Source organism: Plectropomus leopardus, chromosome 3 (genome assembly GCF_008729295.1).
Source record: "Plectropomus leopardus isolate mb chromosome 3, YSFRI_Pleo_2.0, whole genome shotgun sequence".
Lineage (NCBI taxonomy): Eukaryota > Metazoa > Chordata > Actinopteri > Perciformes > Serranidae > Plectropomus > Plectropomus leopardus.
Window position 1 is genome coordinate 29828359 of NC_056465.1, and position 21625 is coordinate 29849983.

General features: G+C 40.7%; 1 protein-coding gene across 1 annotated transcript; it reads right to left on the reverse strand.

Moving 5' to 3' along the window:
* Window positions 1-795: 795 nt before the first annotated feature.
* Window positions 796-20273, reverse strand: pfas (phosphoribosylformylglycinamidine synthase). The gene is made up of 28 exons (XM_042484136.1): window positions 20113-20273; window positions 18728-18850; window positions 18466-18601; window positions 17771-17876; window positions 17468-17666; window positions 14960-15065; window positions 14698-14838; window positions 14482-14606; window positions 13559-13687; window positions 13335-13472; window positions 12356-12484; window positions 12161-12234; window positions 11931-12087; window positions 11762-11823; window positions 10909-11070; window positions 8617-8853; window positions 8300-8530; window positions 7935-8115; window positions 7762-7845; window positions 6530-6685; window positions 5246-5365; window positions 4578-4723; window positions 3982-4189; window positions 2977-3068; window positions 2778-2892; window positions 2549-2698; window positions 2250-2390; window positions 796-1383 (listed from the first exon to the last, which is right to left on the reverse strand). Exons 2-28 carry the CDS (start codon window positions 18846-18848, stop codon window positions 1073-1075), a joined length of 3957 nt encoding a protein of 1318 aa, XP_042340070.1. The 5' UTR covers window positions 18849-18850; window positions 20113-20273; the 3' UTR covers window positions 796-1072.
* Between the last annotated feature and the right edge of the window lie 1352 nt (window positions 20274-21625).

Genomic DNA, 21625 nt, shown 5'->3' on the forward strand with positions numbered 1-21625 from the left:
CTTTGTAAAATTATATGTTATTAGTCTGTTTTGTTCCACCATAATCTACATTGTGTTGTGTTCTCCTCCTCTTATCTCGCTTGAACTATGCTACACTGTCTTCATGAACTCAATTGGTACTGCTGTTGGTTTTTTTTTTAATTTAAAAATTAAAATATCTGTAAGCTTTCAGAAATCATGCAGAAAAATGGACAAAATGAACACAAGGACAGAAGGCTCTGTCCGTCTTGGACTCTCACACTGAGCATAACTGAGCCCTAACAATGAGCCGTTTAAATCTACAGACAGATCGGGTCCTCTCTCACGAAGTTAGCCATGTTTCTATGGTAGCCTAGAATGGACAAACCAAACACTAACGCTATACAGGTCCATTTGTGTTTTGGCGTCGGCCATCATCGTTCTTCGATGCATTTGGGGCATCGGAGAAGTTTCAGTTGGTTGCAATCTCACCAATGCAAACTCACCACTGGATGTCACTAAATCCTGAGACATTTAAAACTCCTGAGGTTAAGAGCCGTTTAATCCATATTAGATCTTCAGGTTAAACTGCAATTTCATACCTTTTTATTATAATTATAATCCATATTGTTTTAACCAAGGCAAAAAAGTCCATGGATCGATATTTATTTCCAATTTTGCCACTTTGTTTCGGCAAGGCCAAGACCAGCTGTCATGTCACTGTAATATTGACATCTTTGTAAATAATTAATATTGTATGAATTGACATTTTTGTGTAAATAAAGAATATTTATTAACGTATGCAGCATTTCTTTTTTTCATATGACCCATAACACATACTTCTGCTGTTACATTATGTATTTATTAGCAAATTTTATTTCTAAAATTTTGTCTGAGAAACAGTGATATAATCAGCAGACCAGACTGGTACAACAATAATTCACAATATCAAAATCATAAAGTATTACAGCAGGCATCAGAAATAAAGCCAACAAAAAGTACCACAGGTAGTAAAAATGTGTATTACATGACTGGGTATTGTAAACAGTTTCAGTTGACCCCAAAAAGACAATAATACTACTCTGACAGTTCCAGAAATGTAAACAGAGTACTATCACTCTGTGTTGCTGCACCAGGCGGCTGCGTTCTTAAACATACGTAACCATGGTGACGGTGTGAGAGACGGTCTGAAGTCCCTCGGAGCCCAGGGCCACTGCCAGCCCAGGGTGCAGCGCTCCGGGTGCGGCATCATGGCCAGGTGTCTCCCGTCCCTGGAGCAGAGCCCCGCTATGCCCTGCGGGGAGCCGTTCGGGTTCAGAGGGTAGTCTTCAGTGGGGTGACCGCTGTCGTCAAGGTAACGAACGGGGGCGAGCCCACCAGAAATGATCTGGTCCTGAGCCAGAGAGCTACGAAATTGCACCAGACCTGAGCAGAAAAAAATGTTGTGGGGAAAATCAATATCAAACACAGCTGTTGATTACAGGACACTCTGACCTGTGACTCATGAGTCAGCAGAACGAGGAAGCGTTGCACAAGTTCAAAAGTTTCACACTGAGTAACCTTTTGTGCTCAACTAACGCCGGCCTTACACCATTTTTAAATGATTGCACTGGCACAAATTTCCAGTGTTGGCACGAAGTCATGAGGATTTTACCTCAGTCGGCGTGCGCTCCCGTTATCTCGATTATTTGGTGTAAAGTGGTGATAAAACTCAGCCCGAGTTGTTTTTTTCTTGTTTTGATGTTGGACAAAATCAAACATGTTTAATAAAATTTTAGTTTTTAGTCTAAGCTCATGCAAATGGTGAAGACTGACGTGAACATTGTCAACAAAATGATTTTTTTTTTTTTTAGATCAAGGATGTTCTGACAATGAAGTCGTGACATCTTCTTAAAAAGGAGTGTATCTCTAATGAATAGATCACCTGTGTGCTTCACTCCTCACTGCACGATTTCCATAAAGTCCAGAAGCTTTACTTGGTTCATATCAGACCTACACTGTCATTTTTCTATATTATCATGGTTCCATAAGCCTGGATAACCTGTCTCTGTACTTTTGCTGTGGCAACACATCCCCTCTGTAACTTTGCTATTTGTTTACATTCAGGTGGGTGTGTGTGTGTGGGTGGGGTGGGGTGGGGGGCTTGGGGACATTTTATGTTGTTTTATTTTGTTTGCCTTTTCACTCTCCTCTTTTACTCTTCATGTCCAGTTTATAAAAGATCGATGAATATATCATACGCAAAGGAGTGCAAGCACCAATGTTTCAAACTCGACCTTACAGTACTGTACCTTCTCCGTGTGCAACCCAGACTCCCAGAGCCGAGCCCTCCATGCCTCTGAGCCAGATGGACGGGGACTTCTGGATCCCAACGCTGACGAACCGAGACTCAAACCTGCCAGACTTATTATGGGTCAGCACTACTTCACTCTCTGAGGGGAAAATAAAGGGAAGAACTTCAAACTGACCTCTGCCAAAGGTCTCATCTCTGGTGATTTTGTTCATTTCTCCACATATCGTGTGGCATCGCATCAGTTACGACTATAGTACTGTTTTTCCTGTTATTACGACCATAGGCTTTTCCTCATACCTGCTCCATCCTCGCCCTCTCCCACCCAGCCCAGCAGGGCGAGCAGCTGGCAGCCGTTACACACGCCCAGACTCAGCGTGTCGTCTCGCCGCCGGAAGCGATCAAACTCAGCCTTGGCCTTCGGGTTATATGCAACAGTAGCAGCCCAACCTGTTACGAAGGATGAATGGTGTTACACAAACTTGCATATCGACGCGACCTGTGAGCGCGTGTGTGGGTGTTTATTTGCCTTTAGCTGATCCAAGAACATCCGCGTAGCTGAATCCACCAACAAACACGACCGCTTTGAACGACTCCAGAGTTAGAGAGCCGGAGCACAGGTCCTGCATGTTGACATCCCACACCTGCACAGAGAAACAGACACGAGTGACGGACACCAGCTACACAGCTTAGGTCAGTTTGTACTCAGTTACGAACACTTTAGTTACCTCAAAGCCGGCCATATAAAGAGAAACAGACATCTCTCGGTCTCCGTTACTGCCCTCTTCTCTGACCACAGCTACACGAGGCTGCCCTGCACCTGAAACAACGATGATTATACAAATATATACGTGGTTTTAACTACTACAATGATTTAAATATCACTGCACTGAATACTTTTTAATGTTGGCCAGCCCAAATTCAACTGGTGTGTATTCTGGGTAATTGTGACAGCCATATATGTAAGTTATTTCTTACATTTTATAGACAAAATCATTATTGTAGTGGACCAGACATTTATCGATATTTCAAAAATATCACTTAAGTTTTTGCACAAATCTGCAATGGAAATCCGCCTAATGTGGAATACTGCAACATCTGCAGCCACGTATAGATTTTATATATTTTTGGAGCTGGACTGTTCACTTGGACTGCTACTGGAATATATATATATATGTATATATATATGTTGCTTGGTTATTTTTTGATTTTTTGCACCCTGCACACAGAGCGTACGCTTGGCACAGACGGAGCAGTAGGCCATCAGGCGCAGAGAAAGTGAAACTTCACAGTTCATTGTGCTGGATCTACAGTTTGCTTCCACTCTCTGAGGCTGCTTCTCCTCTCATTAATCGACCCGATCAGCTCAGACCAGATCGACAAAGTAATTATGCTGTCTTTGATCCAAACTTAAACTGCTGCTGAGGAAAAACAGAAGTCATGCTGAGTCTGCCTGTGCGGTCTTCACGGACCCGCAAAAACATCTGAATTAAGAGAGTTTTAAAATGTTTATTACATTAAAATTATTTTTTATCTTATTTTAATTTATCTATCATCAAATCCAACCTGCATGTTCTTTGTTAAACTCAGAACCAAACCCATAAATAAAATGAAGACAAAATACCAGAAAAAAAATCACCTTTTCACAGATACCTCGCTGCATATTTCATGCAGGACTCTGCCTCAGAAAACACTAAACGATTGTAAATGACACCAATCCTGTTTGTTCTTACTGAGCTGGCTGATAGTCGGCATTTCAGAGGGGTCAAAGGTCAGTTTGAAGTGGGGTTGTGTCCTCTTGGCTAGCCCCTCTTCTTCCTGTTTAACACAGATCTCGTTGGCCTGGAGGCGCTCCAGCTGGAAACTGGTGTCCTCCCATAATGCTCTGAGGCTCGGCAGCGGCTCTCTCAGCACTTCCTGTCCGTCCACACGAACGCTGACCTGAAAGACGAGTGAGGGAGAACAACGGTCATTACAGATTAGATAAATCCCTTTGAGATACACAGGAGGGAAATCCAGGTGCTCCAAAAGTGTGGAAAACATGAAAAAACCGAGGAGGAATTATTAAAAAGCCTTTATTGTCGTGGCTAAATCATTAAAAAAGAAAAAAGCCTTGATGGAGACCCGTAGTGGTCGAACCATGTTGGCTTTTTTAATGATTCAGTCACTATAATAAAGACTTTTTTTATGCAATTCCTCCTCATTTTCCTCCGATTTTTTCCCTGTTTATCCTGTTGGTTCCTGGTTTCCATGTTTGATTTCAGGCTACAGAGCATCCGGTCATCTTTTTTATTTTCCTTTGAGATTCAAGCAGAGATTAATGTCTCACCACAGCGTCTGGTCCGAAGCCGCAGGTTTTGCCGACACAATGACACTGCACGCCTGCGTCGCTGTATCTCTGACACACTTTTTCTACGTCGAGCTGTGAAACCTCCAGAACCAAACCCAGCTCCTCGCTGAACAGCAGCTCCATGACTGCAGACAGAGACGCAGCGTAAACACGGCAAGAGTTCAGAGTTTTATTCATTTATTTCTTATTTCATTTCACCTTCATGTAACTAAGAATAGTCCCACTGAGATTCAGAATCTCTTTTTCATGGGAGACTTGGCCAAGACAGCAGTGTGATGAACTTCACATAAAAGAACAAAGAGACTAAAAACACAACAGCAATAAAATTCACACTCAAGCAGCAAGCAAAAACTTAGAGACAGCCAATTAGCAGCCTTTCAGAGACGAGACGTACATTCAGTGTTGAAAAAGTCATTAATCCTGAGTTTAAAATCTCCCGGGCTGATAAAAGAGTCTAGTTTAAGGTGACTCTGCAGCTGGCACCAAGATGACGAAGCAAAAGCTCTTAAAGCACTTTCAACAAACAAAATGTGGGTTCAAAAAACCACATACAAAACATCACGCTGGCTACGTCCACTTTTACACAGTTTATGATTAAAACCACACAGTTTATATCCTGTTTGTGTCAAACACGTCGGCTCACTGACCTCCAGCTCCCTGTGACGTCAGCTCCACATCCATCCCACGGTTTCCTGCAAACGCCATTTCTAGCAAACAGGAAATGAGGCCTCCGTCGCTGACGTCATGTCCTGCACTCAGCAGACGATCTGAAACAACAGAAATGTTTAATCCTCATTTCCAGACTTTTTCATTGACATTCTCTTATTTAAAAAGTCATTCTTGGCCTTTATACAGCATATAAGTCTGGCTTTTATGTAGTCTTACTACTACTATTTTATGTTTTTTTTATTTCTTTATTATCTTTTTTTATTGTCATTTTTAATGTTTTATTTACAGTCCATTTTTTAAGATCCATTTTTTGTTCTTGTTTGTTGTTTCTTCATTCAAACTGTAAAGCACTTTGAATTGCATTTTATGTTTGAAAGGTGTTATATAAATAAAATTTGATTAATTGATATTTATGTGTCTTCATAAAGCAAAAAAATTAAAAAATGGCTATGCTCTGTTCATCGAACATGTTGTTATGATATATACCTAAGGTTTGTATAGAGTTTGGCAAAATATAGCGTTACCATAAAATTTCAATTAATAGCCCGGGCTATAATTTAAGTATTGAACTCGACAGGCTTGTATTTGGGACAGGCATCTATGTGAAACTAGCTTTTATTTTCTTTTTCCACAAAAAACTGCTGCTCAGCAAAGATGGGAAATAAAATAAAAATTATTTATTTATCCTTTGAAACCTGGGCAAACTGGAACATAGGAAGAATGAAATAAGCAACCAAATAAGAAATGACCTAGAAGTTAGTAAGAAATCTGTGAAAAGTACGAGGGAACCTTTGTGCTTCCTTGTGGTAACTTTGTGCTTTTTTCGTGTTTTATATTGATGAATCTTTTGTTTTTGTTCCATTTTTGTTCCATCTTTTCAGTAACTTTTGTTGCGGCCTGTCTCTTGAAAAAGAGCTTTTTAATCTCAAGAGTTTTTTTTGGTTAAACAAAAACAAAAACTGACAAGAAATAAAACTTTAATAGGTTGCTGTGCCGTTTTAAATTTAGCTCCTCATTACTCAGCGGGTGATAAAATGTGACAGAAACGATAAGAGCCAGCAGGTCCTGCTGCTTTTGATGAACTAAAACTACACAGTTGAACCACCAGGTGGCTGTGTGTCACAATGCAAATCTGCTGAGGGAAGAAAGTATGAAAATGAAGCTACAGGAAAGTTTGCTCACAGAGTGCATCACAATGAACAATGCTAAACTTTTTCCTTCCTCTGTGGCAGGTAGCTCTTTGCCTGCGAGTGCATGCTGACCGTGTGTGAGCGTCTGTGTGGTGTTGAAGCAGGCAGTCAATAGTTGTGGCTGCTCCAGGTCAGGAGAGCAGTCTCCCAGCTGGCTGTAGCACTGAGCCAAGGCAGAGCCTCCCAGACGATGACGGCCCGGACTGAGAGGAACCCACAACAACACGCCTGCAGACAGAGGACAAAAGGTCAGAGTCTGTTACTGCGAGGGGGAGCGTGTGTGCAATGTGTGTGCGTGGTTGTTGCAGAGAGATGTGAGCAGTCTGGGTGAGATGAGGACATACGAAATTCAGAACTCATACTTCTGCAACTGGGAATAAAAGTTTTCAAAACAATGAATGCAAGTCAATCCGACATACGGTATACTTTTCACTGATTAAAAGCAATCTAAAATTAGTTTGAGGCTGAAGACACAAACGCACTGAGAGCATCTGACATGCACATTTTGAAGTGCACCATCTTTTAAAAGGCCGAACACGCTCCAGAAGTGTTTTAAGTTTTACCAAACTGACCTTGTTTCTATTTTAGAGCAACAAAGGTGGACCCGACAACAGAAGCGTCATTTTTTATTCATTTCTAACAAGTCTGACCAAGACTGCATCATAGAGTTTATTTACTTATGTGCGAGCTGGAGTCAAATTCCTATCAGCATTAAGAATTTCATATATTACTCAAATACAAATGTACAGAGAATGAATGGGTGTCTGTAATATACAAGATTTTTGCCAATGCAGTGACCTTTTCCTAAAACACTGCTGCTTCCAGAGGATGTTTGACAAGCCCCGACTGACTATTTTTAAGTCAAAGCTAAAAACCTTTTTTACACTGCCTACTCTATCCGATAACTGCAGATTTACTTTTAAACTGGATTTTATATCATTTTAAATAATCTTTTTATCTTTGCATCTAGTTTGCACTTTTGATATTTTTATTTTTAAAGTTCGTTTTAAATAATTAAGTAATATATTTTACCTTTCATATCTTATTTCTTTACTCTTTTATTGTAAATCTGTATCCTTTATTATGTTATTATATGTTTTTTTTATATTTTATGCTCTGTAAAGCACTTTGAATTGCCCTGTTGTATCAAATACGATGTAAAAATAAAGCTGCCTCGCCTTCTTGTGGTTGTTTGCGTTCGATATCTGACTCTGCAGTGTGTCACCGGAGCATCAACTGATACACATCAAAGACGGTGCGTCAATTATCAATTTCAGTGCGTTTGCTCCTTTAGTGTGAATCACCTTTTCCATCTGGATCCTCGAGGTCGGGCGTCACAGTGGCTGTGATGTCAGGACAAACTGCATATGCCGAAATAACCAGAGCACCTGAAACAGAAGGAACGCCGAGGTAAAGAAAGACATATTAACACACGCACACACACTTAAAATGACAGACACACGCAATGTGGGAGCACCTGGAGCTTTGACCGTCTCTTTGCCGACTCTGGCGGCCATACTCAGAGAGTCTTTGCCCCCATCGATGGCCACTCCCAGCTGGCCCATGACCTCACACATGGCGTTGCAGGCCTCCCACAGACAGGCTCCCTCACCGGGCAGCTTAGCAGCCCACATCCAGTTACCGCTACACTTCACATCCTGAAACACACATTCATCAGTTTTTATTTTAAAGGAAAATAAACCAGCTTGAACCAGTTCTAACCTGAGGAAGATTTAATCAACTCAGATATTTTGTTTACACTTGACAAAAGTGTGCACCAGAAACGGCCGATCATGTGCAGTATTTTAATTTGGTTTCCCTCGCTCTCCCCGCCCGGCTCACCTTCAGAGCCGTGACTCTGGCAAACACCAGATTGGTCAGAGCCTCTCCGACAGCCATGCGAGCTCCGGCTGCAGGACAGACCAGGCCTTTCACTGGCTGCTCTCCGATGGCAGTGGCTGCTCCTTCGAGGCTGAACGGTGACAGAGCGACAACAGCCACGTCGGCCAATGGGGTGTGAAGAGGGCCGACGCACTGTTGCTGGGCAACCAACCCAGTCACAGACCGGTCCACCTGAGAAGGGGAGGGAGTGAAGACAGGGGGAGTCGCAAAACGTCTGCACAAAAGCACATCTAAAGACAGAGAGGATGAAAACACACCTTGTTGGTCAGGTAGCGTTTGGACGCTACAGAAGGCAAACGTAAAACTCTGTCCAGCGCATCTTTGACTGTCAGTCCTGCAGGGAGAGCCAGAGGCTGACGGGTCGGAGCCAGACGCTCCATCTTAAACACCTTCTGTGGCATTTTGCCCAGAACCCACTCCAGCTGCAGGTCGACAGGATGACGCCGTCTGTCGGCTTCATCGCCACCGTCTCCCTCGTCATCCACCAGCACAATCTGAGGGAGACACAATCGAAATAAACAATGCTGATCTTGATTAGCACTGGGTGTCAAACTTGGTACTTTTAAGGGTATTAACCAAATGTCATCTGCTCTGCGGAGTACAGATTCAATTTAAAACCATCTGTGCTGAAATTTCAGTCCAAGGTTGTATGTGGAAGATACACCGTTCATACACTGATTTGCAAACCTGCAGGGAATTTTTTTAATGGAAGAATCAGATTTGTTTTCCTTCTTACACCAGAACTGAAGAGTAAGCAGCAGCACAGTCGTCAGAAATGGTTATTTGATGCAGAGACCATTCTCATGTTTTTTTGGAAATGTCAGAAAATAATTGTATTTTGGGAAATGGTATGTGAGGAGCTAAAGCAAATACTACAGTATGAGGTCCCTAACAGTTGTTTGGTGCTTTATTGATGGAAATTCTCTGAGGAAAATGTTGTTGCCAGTGAGCTGCCGACTTCAGAAAGGAAACAGAAGTGCCCTGAAGCCCGGAGGCCGGCCATTGAGCTCCGTCAGCTTTCTCACAAACTATCGCTGCAGTGCCTCTAGTTTCCATCTATTTCAGGGGTGTCCAAACTTTTTTGAATGGGGGCCAGATTAGATAATGTGAAAATACCGGGGGGCAGCTGCTCCTTGCATACAAATGAGACAAAATGCGACTGTTTCATCTTTCGGTGCAAAAGCATTTAACTTTGAAGCGCTCCCGACAGAAGCTGCCCTCACTGTTGATTTGTCAGCTGTTGGGTAAACACCGTTGATGAACAAACTGTATGTTTGTCCTGCCATCGTGAGGTGAATGGAAAAAATGCCAAGTGGTTTTGCATGATTAACCAACACTGTGTGGTGGGCCACAAATACAAACTCTTTTTACTTTTAGTGCGTACTCTGGCTGCCCTCATTAAGTATGCACTGCTGCATGCAGTTTGCACACAAACAGGACGTACTTCTGCATAATAACACTGCACCCTGAACTCTGACCTTCTTGCTCATATATCTGTTACCATGGTGATCAAAGAAAACACAGAGAGCTCTGCTGTTGTTACGCTGTAACATATGTAATTTAACCCTGAAGTTAGAAGTACATACATTGTGGATTAAAGATTTTATATTACAAAAAATTTACCTAAATATGCATTTCTCTATTACTGTTTTGTTCAATAAACATATACAATACAATTATTATTATTATTATTTTTAATAATTTGTCAGAGTTTTTCCTATTACTGAGAAAGATTTTGTTTTTGTTTGTTTTGTTTTGTGGGACTGGATGGATGAGGTTTGTGAATGTTTGTTCTGTTTATACCAAATGAACAAAAGGGCCAATAAATATGACTTGAAGGAAAAAATCAATACATGCATATTACTATCGACTCCTCGTCATCCATCACTGCAGCTTCTGTCAGCTGTCAATCAGCTGTCATCTGTTTGCGACTCAGTCGATAGTGACGTAGCCTCCTCTGCACAGAGGATTGTGGGTAAGAAGAGCCAGAAAAGGATGCTGCAAAATTTGACCAGATGAAGTAGAACATCATTGTATTTTTGGCAAACTGCATCTGACGTATTGGGACAAATCTTTTTCTGGCATACTATATAGTACGTAATACTGGTACTGGAACAATACAACTGGCTCCCAGACTGGACTTTGGACATGCCGGGTCTATCTGGCCTTTTTTCTTTTTTATTTTAATTTAGAAATGGCGCAATATCACATCTGTTTGTGATCGTGTTTTTTAATTAGGCGCTTTTTTCCCCACATATTTGTCACTTACGCCTAAACAGAGACGAGCAGACACACAAGCAGACAGAGACGCTCTACATATAATGACAAAGAGCAGAGGAGCAGAATCGCTTGTTGACCACAGATGTTCATTCTACATTTTTGTAATTGTTAGTTTTGTAATCTGTGTGTAACAGAAACAGTGAAGTAAAAGTTTCCATTGTTGGGTGAAACTTGAGGTGGTTCAGCAGTTTGACCTGCCGACAACAGCTGCTCACTAAAGTGGATTGATTAGTGCAACACTTATCGGTTTGATCCAGGGTGAAACGTGCCTTTCCGTCTCCGGTGATGTTTCCCACAAAGTCGACGGGACACTTCTCCCTCCGACACACCCTCTCCAGGAAGCTCCTGTCTGACGGACGGAGCAGCAGGGCGTTGCTCTCCTGATACTCTGCTCCCCACAGCTCCAGCACACTCAGCGTGGGGTCACCTTTCTGTAAAACAAAGACGGCGAGAAAACAAAAAGGATTAAAATTTAAAGGATTAGAGACTAAAAAGGGTTTATGCAAAGGAATAAATGACAGCGAGCCTACAAGTGAAAATGGACGTTTTTACACAGTTAGCTCTCAAGTTACATCATATCTGGCGTGGGTATTGATGAGTCTCCTCTTCACAGACATTCCCAATTTATGTTTATCCCATACGTTTTTTTTGCTGTCTTATGTTTCCTCATCAAGAATTGCTTTACCTTGTAAAAATGAACATAAAAACTGTTATGCAATGCAAAATAGTAGCATTGAAAACATGCGATTAAAAAATGGGATTAATCACAATTAACTATAGAAACAACGCAATTCACTGGGAATAAAAAATGTATTATTTGACAGCCCTATCATTCAAAATGTCATTGTTGGTGTCCACTGTGGCCGAACCTGCTCTGCTGTTAATAACTCCCCTCTCTATAAATTCTGTTTTAGTATTTATTTAATTAAACTAAATGGACTTTATACTTAAATATAGCTTACTTTTTTGTTTTATTTTTTGTCTGTTTATTTTTTCAAACTATTATTATTTTTAAGGGGTCCTATTATCAGGGAATGTTCTATTGTTAAAAAAAAAAAACTATTAAAAATTAAAAAAAAAAAATAAAGAGTGTGCTTGTAGCCGTGTTCATGCGCTGATTACCTTGAATCTGCTGCAGTAGATTACGGCTCCTGCTGGCTCACTGAGCTCTTTAAGCACATTACCTGGAGATGATAATATGATTCAAAATGTTAATTTTGTCTCATCATCTCAGCCTTACATAAATCCTGAAAACAACAAACAAACAAGAAAAACAGCTCATGTTTCCCACCGTTTCCTCCCGCCCCCTGATCATGTATACTGCAGATTGGGTTCCCGCTGCTTCTCTCCAGACACGCCCTGAGAGCCCGATTCATCTTCTGCTCCATCTCAGCGTCGCCTCTCTGCACCGCACCCATGTCCCTGTCGCTCGAGTTGTCCCCCTGGACCTGAAAGGCCAAAGTGTTTTTAAATAACCATCAGGCGAGGTCACTGCTGCGGGATGAACTGTACCGCTCGTACTTGTACAGAAGAGGCCGCTCCTCCTCCCACGCCGATTCTGTACACCGGCCCTCCGATCTTCACCACTTCCATTCCTGATCGACAAGTGCAGCAGAGGAGCAGAGGGACGCCGTGAGTCACTAATGGATGTGTGTGTAAATATAGCCTCTGCATCGATTAAACACTCTCCACACACACACTGAGCTGAAACATTACCGGTCTCTGCCTCTTCTTTCTTCACATGTGTGTCTTCAATAGAGCCGAGACCACCGCTGAACATGATTGGCTTAATCCATTCCCGCCGCTCGCCGTTAGGCAGCCGCATGCCGAAAGAACGAGCGAAACCTAGAGGGGGGGAATCAGAACTAATTTCACAAAAAGTGCTCGAAGATTGAAATGTCAATCAATAAATCTGCAGACTGACGGGAAATGTGTTAGAGAAAAATCATCAATTGTTTCAGTCATTTTTCAAACAGAAATCACCACGTTTGCTGGTTTCAGGTTCACAGGTGCTGAAATGTGTTTGCCATTCTCTGTGACATAATAATTTGTGTTTTTTGGTGACTAAAGAACAGATAAACATGACGCAGGTTATATCCAAAAAAAGACATCTGATGCTATTCAGAAAACGTTTTACAATACATGATTGACCTGAATTCAAAAAATTAAATTAAGTGATTAATAAATAATGAATATACTCTATATGTAAGCGCAGCTGCAACAGTTAGTCAATTAATCTATTAGCTGGTTGATAGAAATTAAATCAGAAACTATTAGGTTATACAATTTCTGCTTCGAGAATGTGAAGAATTTCTTTGTCACGTGAAATTAAATGTAATATTTTTAGGTTTTGGACTGTTTGACACCTCTGTGAACTTGAAGACATTCTAAATGACATTTTAGCACAATGTTTTTTCTTATATTATTATTTTTTTACATGCACAAACAAACAAAAAAGAAGAAACAAAACAAACAAAAAGAAAAGAGCACAGACAGCACAGCTGCTGCCAGATTACAAGAATAATTAAGTGCAAGGCTTCCATCAAGCAAAAGTTTTTTTCATTTAGCTAATTTTTTAACAGCTTATTAACTAAATAATTAATTGGGAGAAATAAGTGGCAGAAAAATAAAGAGATAATATAGAAATATTTTACTGTGAGAGTTAATCCAGACATGCTTTAGTAGGGCTTCGTACCTGACAGGACAGGTTCTCCAAATTTGTTTCCGTAGTCTGAGGCTCCATCACTGGCCTCAATCGCAACCTGCAGCGGAGGAGCAAAGCTGGACGGATACTCCCAGCCTTCTCCTTCAGACTCCCAGGGGAGGACGTAACCTGGAGCGACGGACAGTGACAGAAGACATTATTGATTAAAAAACACACGTTTAACTGAAGAAAGGGAAGAGCGCCGTTTTGCAGACCTGGTATGTGCAGGTTGCCGAAGCAGTATCCTGCAGTGCCGGCGATGACGTGGCCCCCCTGTCCAGCACTCTGGACGTCTCTGATCCGACCTCCTGTCCCCGTGGTGGCTCCGCTGAACGGCGCCACACCTGCAGGTCAGATGGGATTGTTAAAGGTGATGTGGAAGACAACACGTGGAAAAGTGGCACTTTTCGGACGATTTATCCCGGATTCACCCCTGCAGACAACTGGAGAATTGCAGTCTGGGATATTGTCGGTACTGATGTTTTGTGATTATATGAGAGGTTTACAGATCCAGTCTTAAATCTTCCAAACTGCTTGCAGACTTTTCAGGGCCACCCAAAATAATTCAAACAAGCTTTGATATTTAGGATTTAACCCTTTGAAACCTGAGCAAAACTGTCTTGATTTCTTTCAAAAACATAGGACGGCAATGAGCGACAAAACTGAAATGGAAAACTGAAAAATGTTAAAAAAAAAAAAAAAAAAAAAAAGAAAGAAAGAAAGAAAAGAAAAGCACTTAAAAAAAGTGCAATACAATTACCTAAATAAATAAAAAATTTAAATATAACTAATAGAAAATAAAATAATTATAAAAACATGGAAATGACTTGGAAAAAAACAGTTATAAAATATTATAATTTAAATTTGCAATTATAATCATTATTAATTTTAAATCTTTGCAAGTTTTTTCCCCTAGCTATTTTTTTCCTAGACATTTTTACTTGCTTTATTAAAAATAATTTTCTACATCTGTTAATGTCTTGAATTGATTTGTGAAACATTCATTACCAATTTGCTTACTGACTTTTCCATGTTTTCTAAAGAAATCAAACCAATTTGTATCAAGGTTTCAAAATTTTCTTAAACTCCTGCACTCCTGCTTTTTGTTTCAGGTTAACAGGATGTTGTGTGTCCTGACCTGTCGGGAAGTTGTGCGTCTCTGCTGTGAAGATGACGTGTCTCAGTGAACGCCGTGTCTCATACGCGCTGGCTTGGGATGGATCTTTTGGGTAAACACACTCCAGCTCCATCCCTCTTATACCACTGCACACACACACACATTTCACATTGAGTCAGCGTGAACAGAAACAAACACACACACACACACACACACAAAGAAACACTTTGCTCCGACCTGCTGTTGTCGCAGAACTTGATGACGTTGTTCTGGTTGCTGTGCCGCTGGGTGTCCATTATGAGACTGAAGAGCGTCTCCTTCTGCTCCTGCCCGTCGATCTCCATCCGCCCCCTGAAGAACCAGTGACGACTGTGCTCGCTGCGACACCGGGGTGCAAAAAAAAAAAAACACATTAAACACAAGAAGAAAACTACAGAGCCGAGCATCACGCACAACACAGAGCGGCCCTGCTGATCCGCTCGCTGCAGACAGACCCCACCTGTTGGACTGGGCCAGGTCGAAACACTCCACGCTGGTGGGGTTCCTGTTAATCCTCTGGAACATCGAGGTGTAGTAGTCCAGATCCCAGGAGTCAAAGGCCAGACCTGCATTACAACACGCATTAGATCTTCTTCCTTGTACCTTTTTTTCTCTTTTCTAACGTGTTATTGTTAACAGCACTGCAGACATCGACCACTAACGTAGTTTGCACTCATTTAAAACAGGCAAAATTAATCAATCAACCACCACACACACAGTAAACTCTGTATTTAAGCGGTAACTTCATTATTTTCCAACTTTTGTGTATGTGTGTGATTAATGGAAACATTTTTTAAAATTTGTCCAGTATTGACCAAGCAAGCTACAGCGAAGAGCCACAAAACAGGCAGAATGTAACCCATATGGGGACTCAGTTTACGTCCGTTAAAAGGGTTTGTTTTTGTGTTTTTGTTATCAAATGTCTGACAACACTTTGGAAAGGATCCTTTTGAGATAGACCTTCTCATTCGAGGACAAAATCCTTCCTTTTCAAACCTTTGAAACCTGAGCAAATGGGTTTGATTTCTTTCAAAACCATGGGAAGAAAGAAATGAGCAATTTAACAAAAAATGACCCAAAAATTTAGAGTAAATAGTGAAAAGTTACAAGAAAATTACCTGAAAATAAACAAAAAAGAACTTAATGAAATTTCTATGTGAACTGAAAGAAAAAAAAACATTTGATAATGACCTTTAGTAAAAAAATGTGTTTTGCCTAAATTTGAATTGAATTTTTATTTCGATCTGGAATACATCCCATTTGAAGGTATCATACACCTCGACATGTACACTTAAATTCCATAATTTAAACACAATTTTAAGGACTTTTATTACAAATGATTATTTAATCAACACTGTTTTTAGATGATGTCATGTCACCTATAAGAATTTGTGTCCCTTGTATTAAAGCAAAAAGCGAGTGAAATCCATCCTTATGGGGGATTAAGCGGCTGTAGTGTCATGAAATTCCAGATAGGCCTTTTTTTAATTATCTCCTCAATTCACCGCTTGAGTATGGCAGCGCCTACAAAGTACGTACTGAAATTATTCTCATCTATTCGAGCAGCTTGTGAATATTTATGAAGCCGGGCAGCAGTGAAGCAGCAGAGCGCGAACATAAGCACACACACACCACGTCCTGTGGCGATGGCCAGTGTGAAACCTGAATAACCAGCCGCTGTCATTAAAAACTTAAAGTAACCGGCAACTGCTTATGATCGTATATTAATATTCTCTTTGTTTTTTATGTTTTGTACAGCAATCATTAGTCTCGTGCTGTTTTTTTAATTACTTTTTAATTCGTTTTGCACCACCTCCGTCAGCACACACTCAGTGACAGTTTGTTTCAGAGCTGAGATGATTAGCTGATTAACTGATTAGCTGATATGTGGATTAAAAGACATTCAATCTTAAATCTGACACAAACACTAAAAAGTAACTTGTATTTGTGAGGATTTGCTGCTTCTTATTATCTTATGTTGTATTAAACTTAACATCTTTGTGAAGACGTCACTCTGGCCTTTGAGAAAGTTCAATGGTCTTTTTTAGTTAATTTTTTTTTACCATTTTCTAACAATTTACAAATTGACCAATCAATTTAGGGAGAAAGCCCTAATTTTGTTAAGTAGAGTTTAAAGTTGCAACATTAACCCAAAAGTCACTATATCATTCAAAATTGCAACTAACAAGTAGATTTAGTTTTTATACTTGTTTGGGGTGTCTGCAGGCATCAGACATTTACATTTAATGTTTTAAAGACCTTTTCAAGATCATTTTTAACCAAATTTAACCAGATTTTTGAAAAAAAGGCATTTTTTCTTACTTATTACAGTAAGTTCTTACAATTTTTAAAAGCTGAAGATTTTCTCCTTCCCACAAACATAACAAATCCCTGCAATTGAAATAGCTATTACATTTGCAGGAAATTAAATACTACGTTTATTGGAAATGTATTACATTTGTGGGATTATTACCTTAAAAGCTGCAGATTTGTATTATGTTTGTCGGGTTTTTTGTGGGCTGTTATTAAGTTGTGCTTAAAAAAATAATCTAAGACATTTTAAGGACTTTTTAAGAACCTGCAGACACGCTGATATTGTCTCTGTTTTCAGATTTAAAATCAGTCAAACAACTTATTTAGCGTCTGACTTTCCATTAAATAGAGGCTTGTTGCCAGATCACATTAGACACAGAAACGCTAAAAGCATGCACGCACGTGTGAGATAATCAGCGGCACCACTGCTGTCCTGTGACTTCAACCAGATAAGTAATAATGTCATGCATCATGTGACATTATTACCTCCGCCAGACGACACAGTGTACTCACTGAAAGCTGCAAGACTGAAAAGATGCATGAGGGAAGAGAAAAGAGAGAGCGGTTACAGTAAAAGTACAAAAAGATACTCGAGTAGCAGAAGTAGAAAGATGAAGAGAGGATTAAGATAAAGAGTGTAAAGGGAAAGTCTCACCCAGATCGTGGTTTGCCGCCTCCAGAGCTGCCCGACCCTTCCCCACGACGTCCACCTCGAACACCGGCTGCGGTTTGGTTTCCACGGCGAAGGAGGTGATGGGATGCTGATAGATGCATTCTGTCATACTGTCGTACAGACACTCAATCAGCTTCTTCGTGTCTCCATTCAGCTCCGTCACGCTCCCGCCGCTCTTTGGCTGCAGGGGAAGACAGACAGAACTCATCAGGAGCAAAGAACATGAAGTGAAAAATAATCCCGCATCAGCGCTCCAGAAAATGATTTTCATCTGTGTGTGCAAACCTTGATTAGAAACCTGCGAGACAGCTCGACCCGGGTGACGTTAGCGAGGCCGGCGCTCTGGCAGATGGACACGGCGTTGGTGGACCAGGCGGTGGAGAAGTTCAGCCTGAAGAGAAAAACAGAAACAACATAAATAATAACAGTCAGAAGACATTTTCTTCTACTATTTGATGTTTATCTCGCTTACGTCAAGTTCTCCCAGCGCCACTGATACAAAAACAGTAACTTCTTTAAATCATTAACACCCTAAACTGAAGCGCGTAGATGCAAAATAAGCGTTTTTGCTTCCATCGCTCTGCCTGGTGTGACTTTGCGTCTGTCCGCGTCTTTGCGTTGACTTTTGTATGTACTTTCACACAGCGAGTTTACATAGTTGGAATAAAAATAAAAAAAAGAGTTACCATTGCAGCCTGTTTTGTCCCTGCAGTTTCGTTTAATACTGGACCAATTTCAAAACACATTCCCATTAGTCACTTAGACACAAAAACACGGGAAAATAGGGTCCAGACTGAAAAATACTCAAGATACCTTTTAACACAGTGAAAACTGCATTTGCTGTATGAATGTTTTCGTGCACCGCTCAGTTCATCAGTTATAAAACAATTTAATGAAGAACATAAAGGCCACCGTAGGACAAAAGCAGAGCGAGAGAGTGTAATAGAGGTCATTTATCAGACCGTGCGAGTGCAGCGTACCTGGGTCCAATCTCCACCAGTTTCTCCCCGTTGCCCTCGGAGAGGTTTGGGGTCTCGGACAGCGGCTCGGCCTGCAGGGGCGGGCGAAACAACCACAGGAGCACCTCCCTCTGCTCGGCAGCGAGACTCTCACAGCCTGCAGGAGGAAACAAATGAGATGGACAAATGGAAAAGACCGAGAGTGTGTGGACAGTTTCTCCGGGTGAATTTATTTGTCCAAAACCTCTTGAGTTATCTTCATCCTGAGCTGTTCCACACTCACCTGTCAGCTCCACGTTGTAGCACAGCTCAGAGGAGACGGACAGCTGCGGGTAGAGCTTGGCCGCCCTCTGTAAGGCTCGCCCGTTCACCGCTTCATTACTGTAGAACCTGACGACAGCCATGACTGACGGAGAGACGGACACGTTAATCCAGTTCAAAGACAGCGAGACCTCCGTTAATAAAAATCAATCAGAGAATGTGTTAAAGGTGATGAATTGTAAGCGACGGCATTGATTTACTCCTAACATCTGCATACTCTGAGGTGAAGGATCACTAAATCAGAGGTCAAAGGTCAATGCTGGTGATTAATGAAACGCAGAGACTCTTCTCACCGAGGCGGACCTTTAATCTGCAGTTCAGTTCAGGTCAAAACAAACCAATAATCACACAGCAGGACACTCGAGACACTAAAGCCTGCAGGAGGACAGGAATCCCAAATAAGGAGATCTCTCCAATATCGCAGCGTGTTTGGAGCACAAGTGTGTTTAAGAAATGTGGAAGCGTCTCATGGCAAATCAGGTTAATCTCAGTTTATACACTTTTGACCGAAAAAAATGGAAAACACTTCAAATCAATACAGATAGCGTTCGCACTACTTCTATTATTATTATTTATTTTCACAATAAAGCTCCATATTTTGATCAAACCTCAGCTTTTACAACAGCCCGCCAGAAAAAAAATGCAATATAAAGTTTGTTTGTTTCTCGACAGAATGAACATGAAAAAAAAATCAGGTAAATGGTAACCGGTAAAAAATAAATAAATAAAAGTATGAAAAAGTATGTAAGTATGTATGAAGAGTATAAATGACAAAAATAAATAAAGGTACATTTAAAAAAATAGGAAAAATGAGACGTGTTTTAAACAGTCCTGATGTTATGACGTATTCATTACTATCAATATTATGGACAAATAATCCAAAATAACCACACACACACACACACACACACACAGACACACACACACAGACACACACACACACTCATCGTGCTGATAATTAACTCACTGATTGTGTGCATGTTGCAGGTCACACTCTGCAGTCAGGAGCTTTCTGTTAGTGCAGCCACCTTTAACATACATACATACACATATATATACACACACACACACTCACTCGCACACACACACACACACACACACACACACACACACTTCTTCACTGTTTATGATGCGACTCTCTGTATCAAACAGTCTGTCGCCTTCAGTAACAACACGGAGGACACAGTATGTCTTAATGTGTCTGGTGACATGAGACAGAGGAGACACAGCGCCCGGAGTTTCCTGTCTGTTTACAAAAGTTGGCGGCTGTTTTCCGTGTTTTGTTGTGTGGAAGCTAAGCGGCTAAAAGCTACCGGAGTTAGCACAAAGCTAGTTAGCTAAACTTACGTGCAGCAGCTTCCGCAGTTTTTTTACGGTGAAAAGTTGAAATGTCCTTCAGCCTTGAGGTCCTGGAGAAAGTTCTGCAGTTTTTGAATGAAGTGAAGGTGGTTCAGTGGTGGAGGTCTGCACACTGACAGGACGGGATGGATGGAGGGACCTCTGCACCCACGTGTGAGCTGCTACACCGTGTGCGCATGCGCAGCTGCAATTCCACTGAGTTTACAGTGATTGAGTTACAGATCAAACTCTTATGACTCTTCAATTAGTGTCATTTTTTAAAACTACTTTTAGAAAAATTACATTAAAATATGTAGCAGTATTTCAGGAAAAAATATAAATCTACCTTGTACTTTGTAACTTTAAGATCTGAGAAAAATTGATTTCTTTTAAAAATCATGGGAAGTAGCCAATGAGCAACTTAAGAAAATATGACCCAGAGATATGTAAGAAATCAGTAAAAGAAATACAAGAAAATTTCCTGAAAATGAGCAAAATCTCCCCCAAACACAAGAAAACAAATGGTAAATTTAAAAACAAACAAAAAAATAATTTACATTAACAACAGGGAAGTTATCTTAAAAACAATTTGAAATTATAATAATTTTGTAAAATAATTTGAAATATATAATTATGATAATTGGAAATACAGTTCTCTGGATTTTTGTCCCTCGATTTAGAATCTATTTATTTCTTGTCATTTGTAGGACGTTCATTGCCAAGTTGCTCATGTTGTTCTTCCCATGAAAGAAATCAAACCTATTTGCTTCAAAGGGTTCAAAGGTTTAAATACGTCATCTTCTTCTTTAGGCTGCCATCAGGCTTTTTTAAAGTTTGTCTTTTTAGTAACTTTATTTTTTGTCTTTGTGTCTTAAATTGGTTGCATCTGTGTTGCATAGTTGATTATGTATTTTTGTTCAATGTTGCTGTCTGTCTTGGGGTTTTTCTGCTTGAATAAAAGTTAAATAATATTTTAAAAAAAAACACTCCTGCTGGTGTTTTTCAGGGATGTTGGAAAGATATCTGCAGGATGTGCAGACAGCGCAACTTTGATTGAAGCGTTGAAAGAACAGAGTGAAACTTCTCCCACACAGTGAAGAGTCAGGAGCCGCAGTCTTAGATATATTTAATAAATTAAAGCCAAGGTACAAAAAAAACAATGTACATTTCGTACCCCCCCCCTTCCCCTCCTCCACCTACCACTCCTTCTTTAAACTGTGATAAACACCGTTTTATTTTCCCACAATAACAGACCGAGGATCAGTGTTGACTCCTAAATCACGCGTTTCTGCAGCGTCTCACACACTGAATATCGTCCCCTGAACCCCCGAAACCACCCCCCACAAAACACATACATGCTACATGTCTGCAGGCACCTCGGATAAGACAGAAGGATTAGACTGAGATAAAGTTCATCAGAGACCACAAAGTACATTTCGACGCTGAATGTTATTAACTGGTCCTGCTGATTCAGTGTATTTTACAGCATCACTTCAACAAAAATGTCTCCGGCATAATGGAT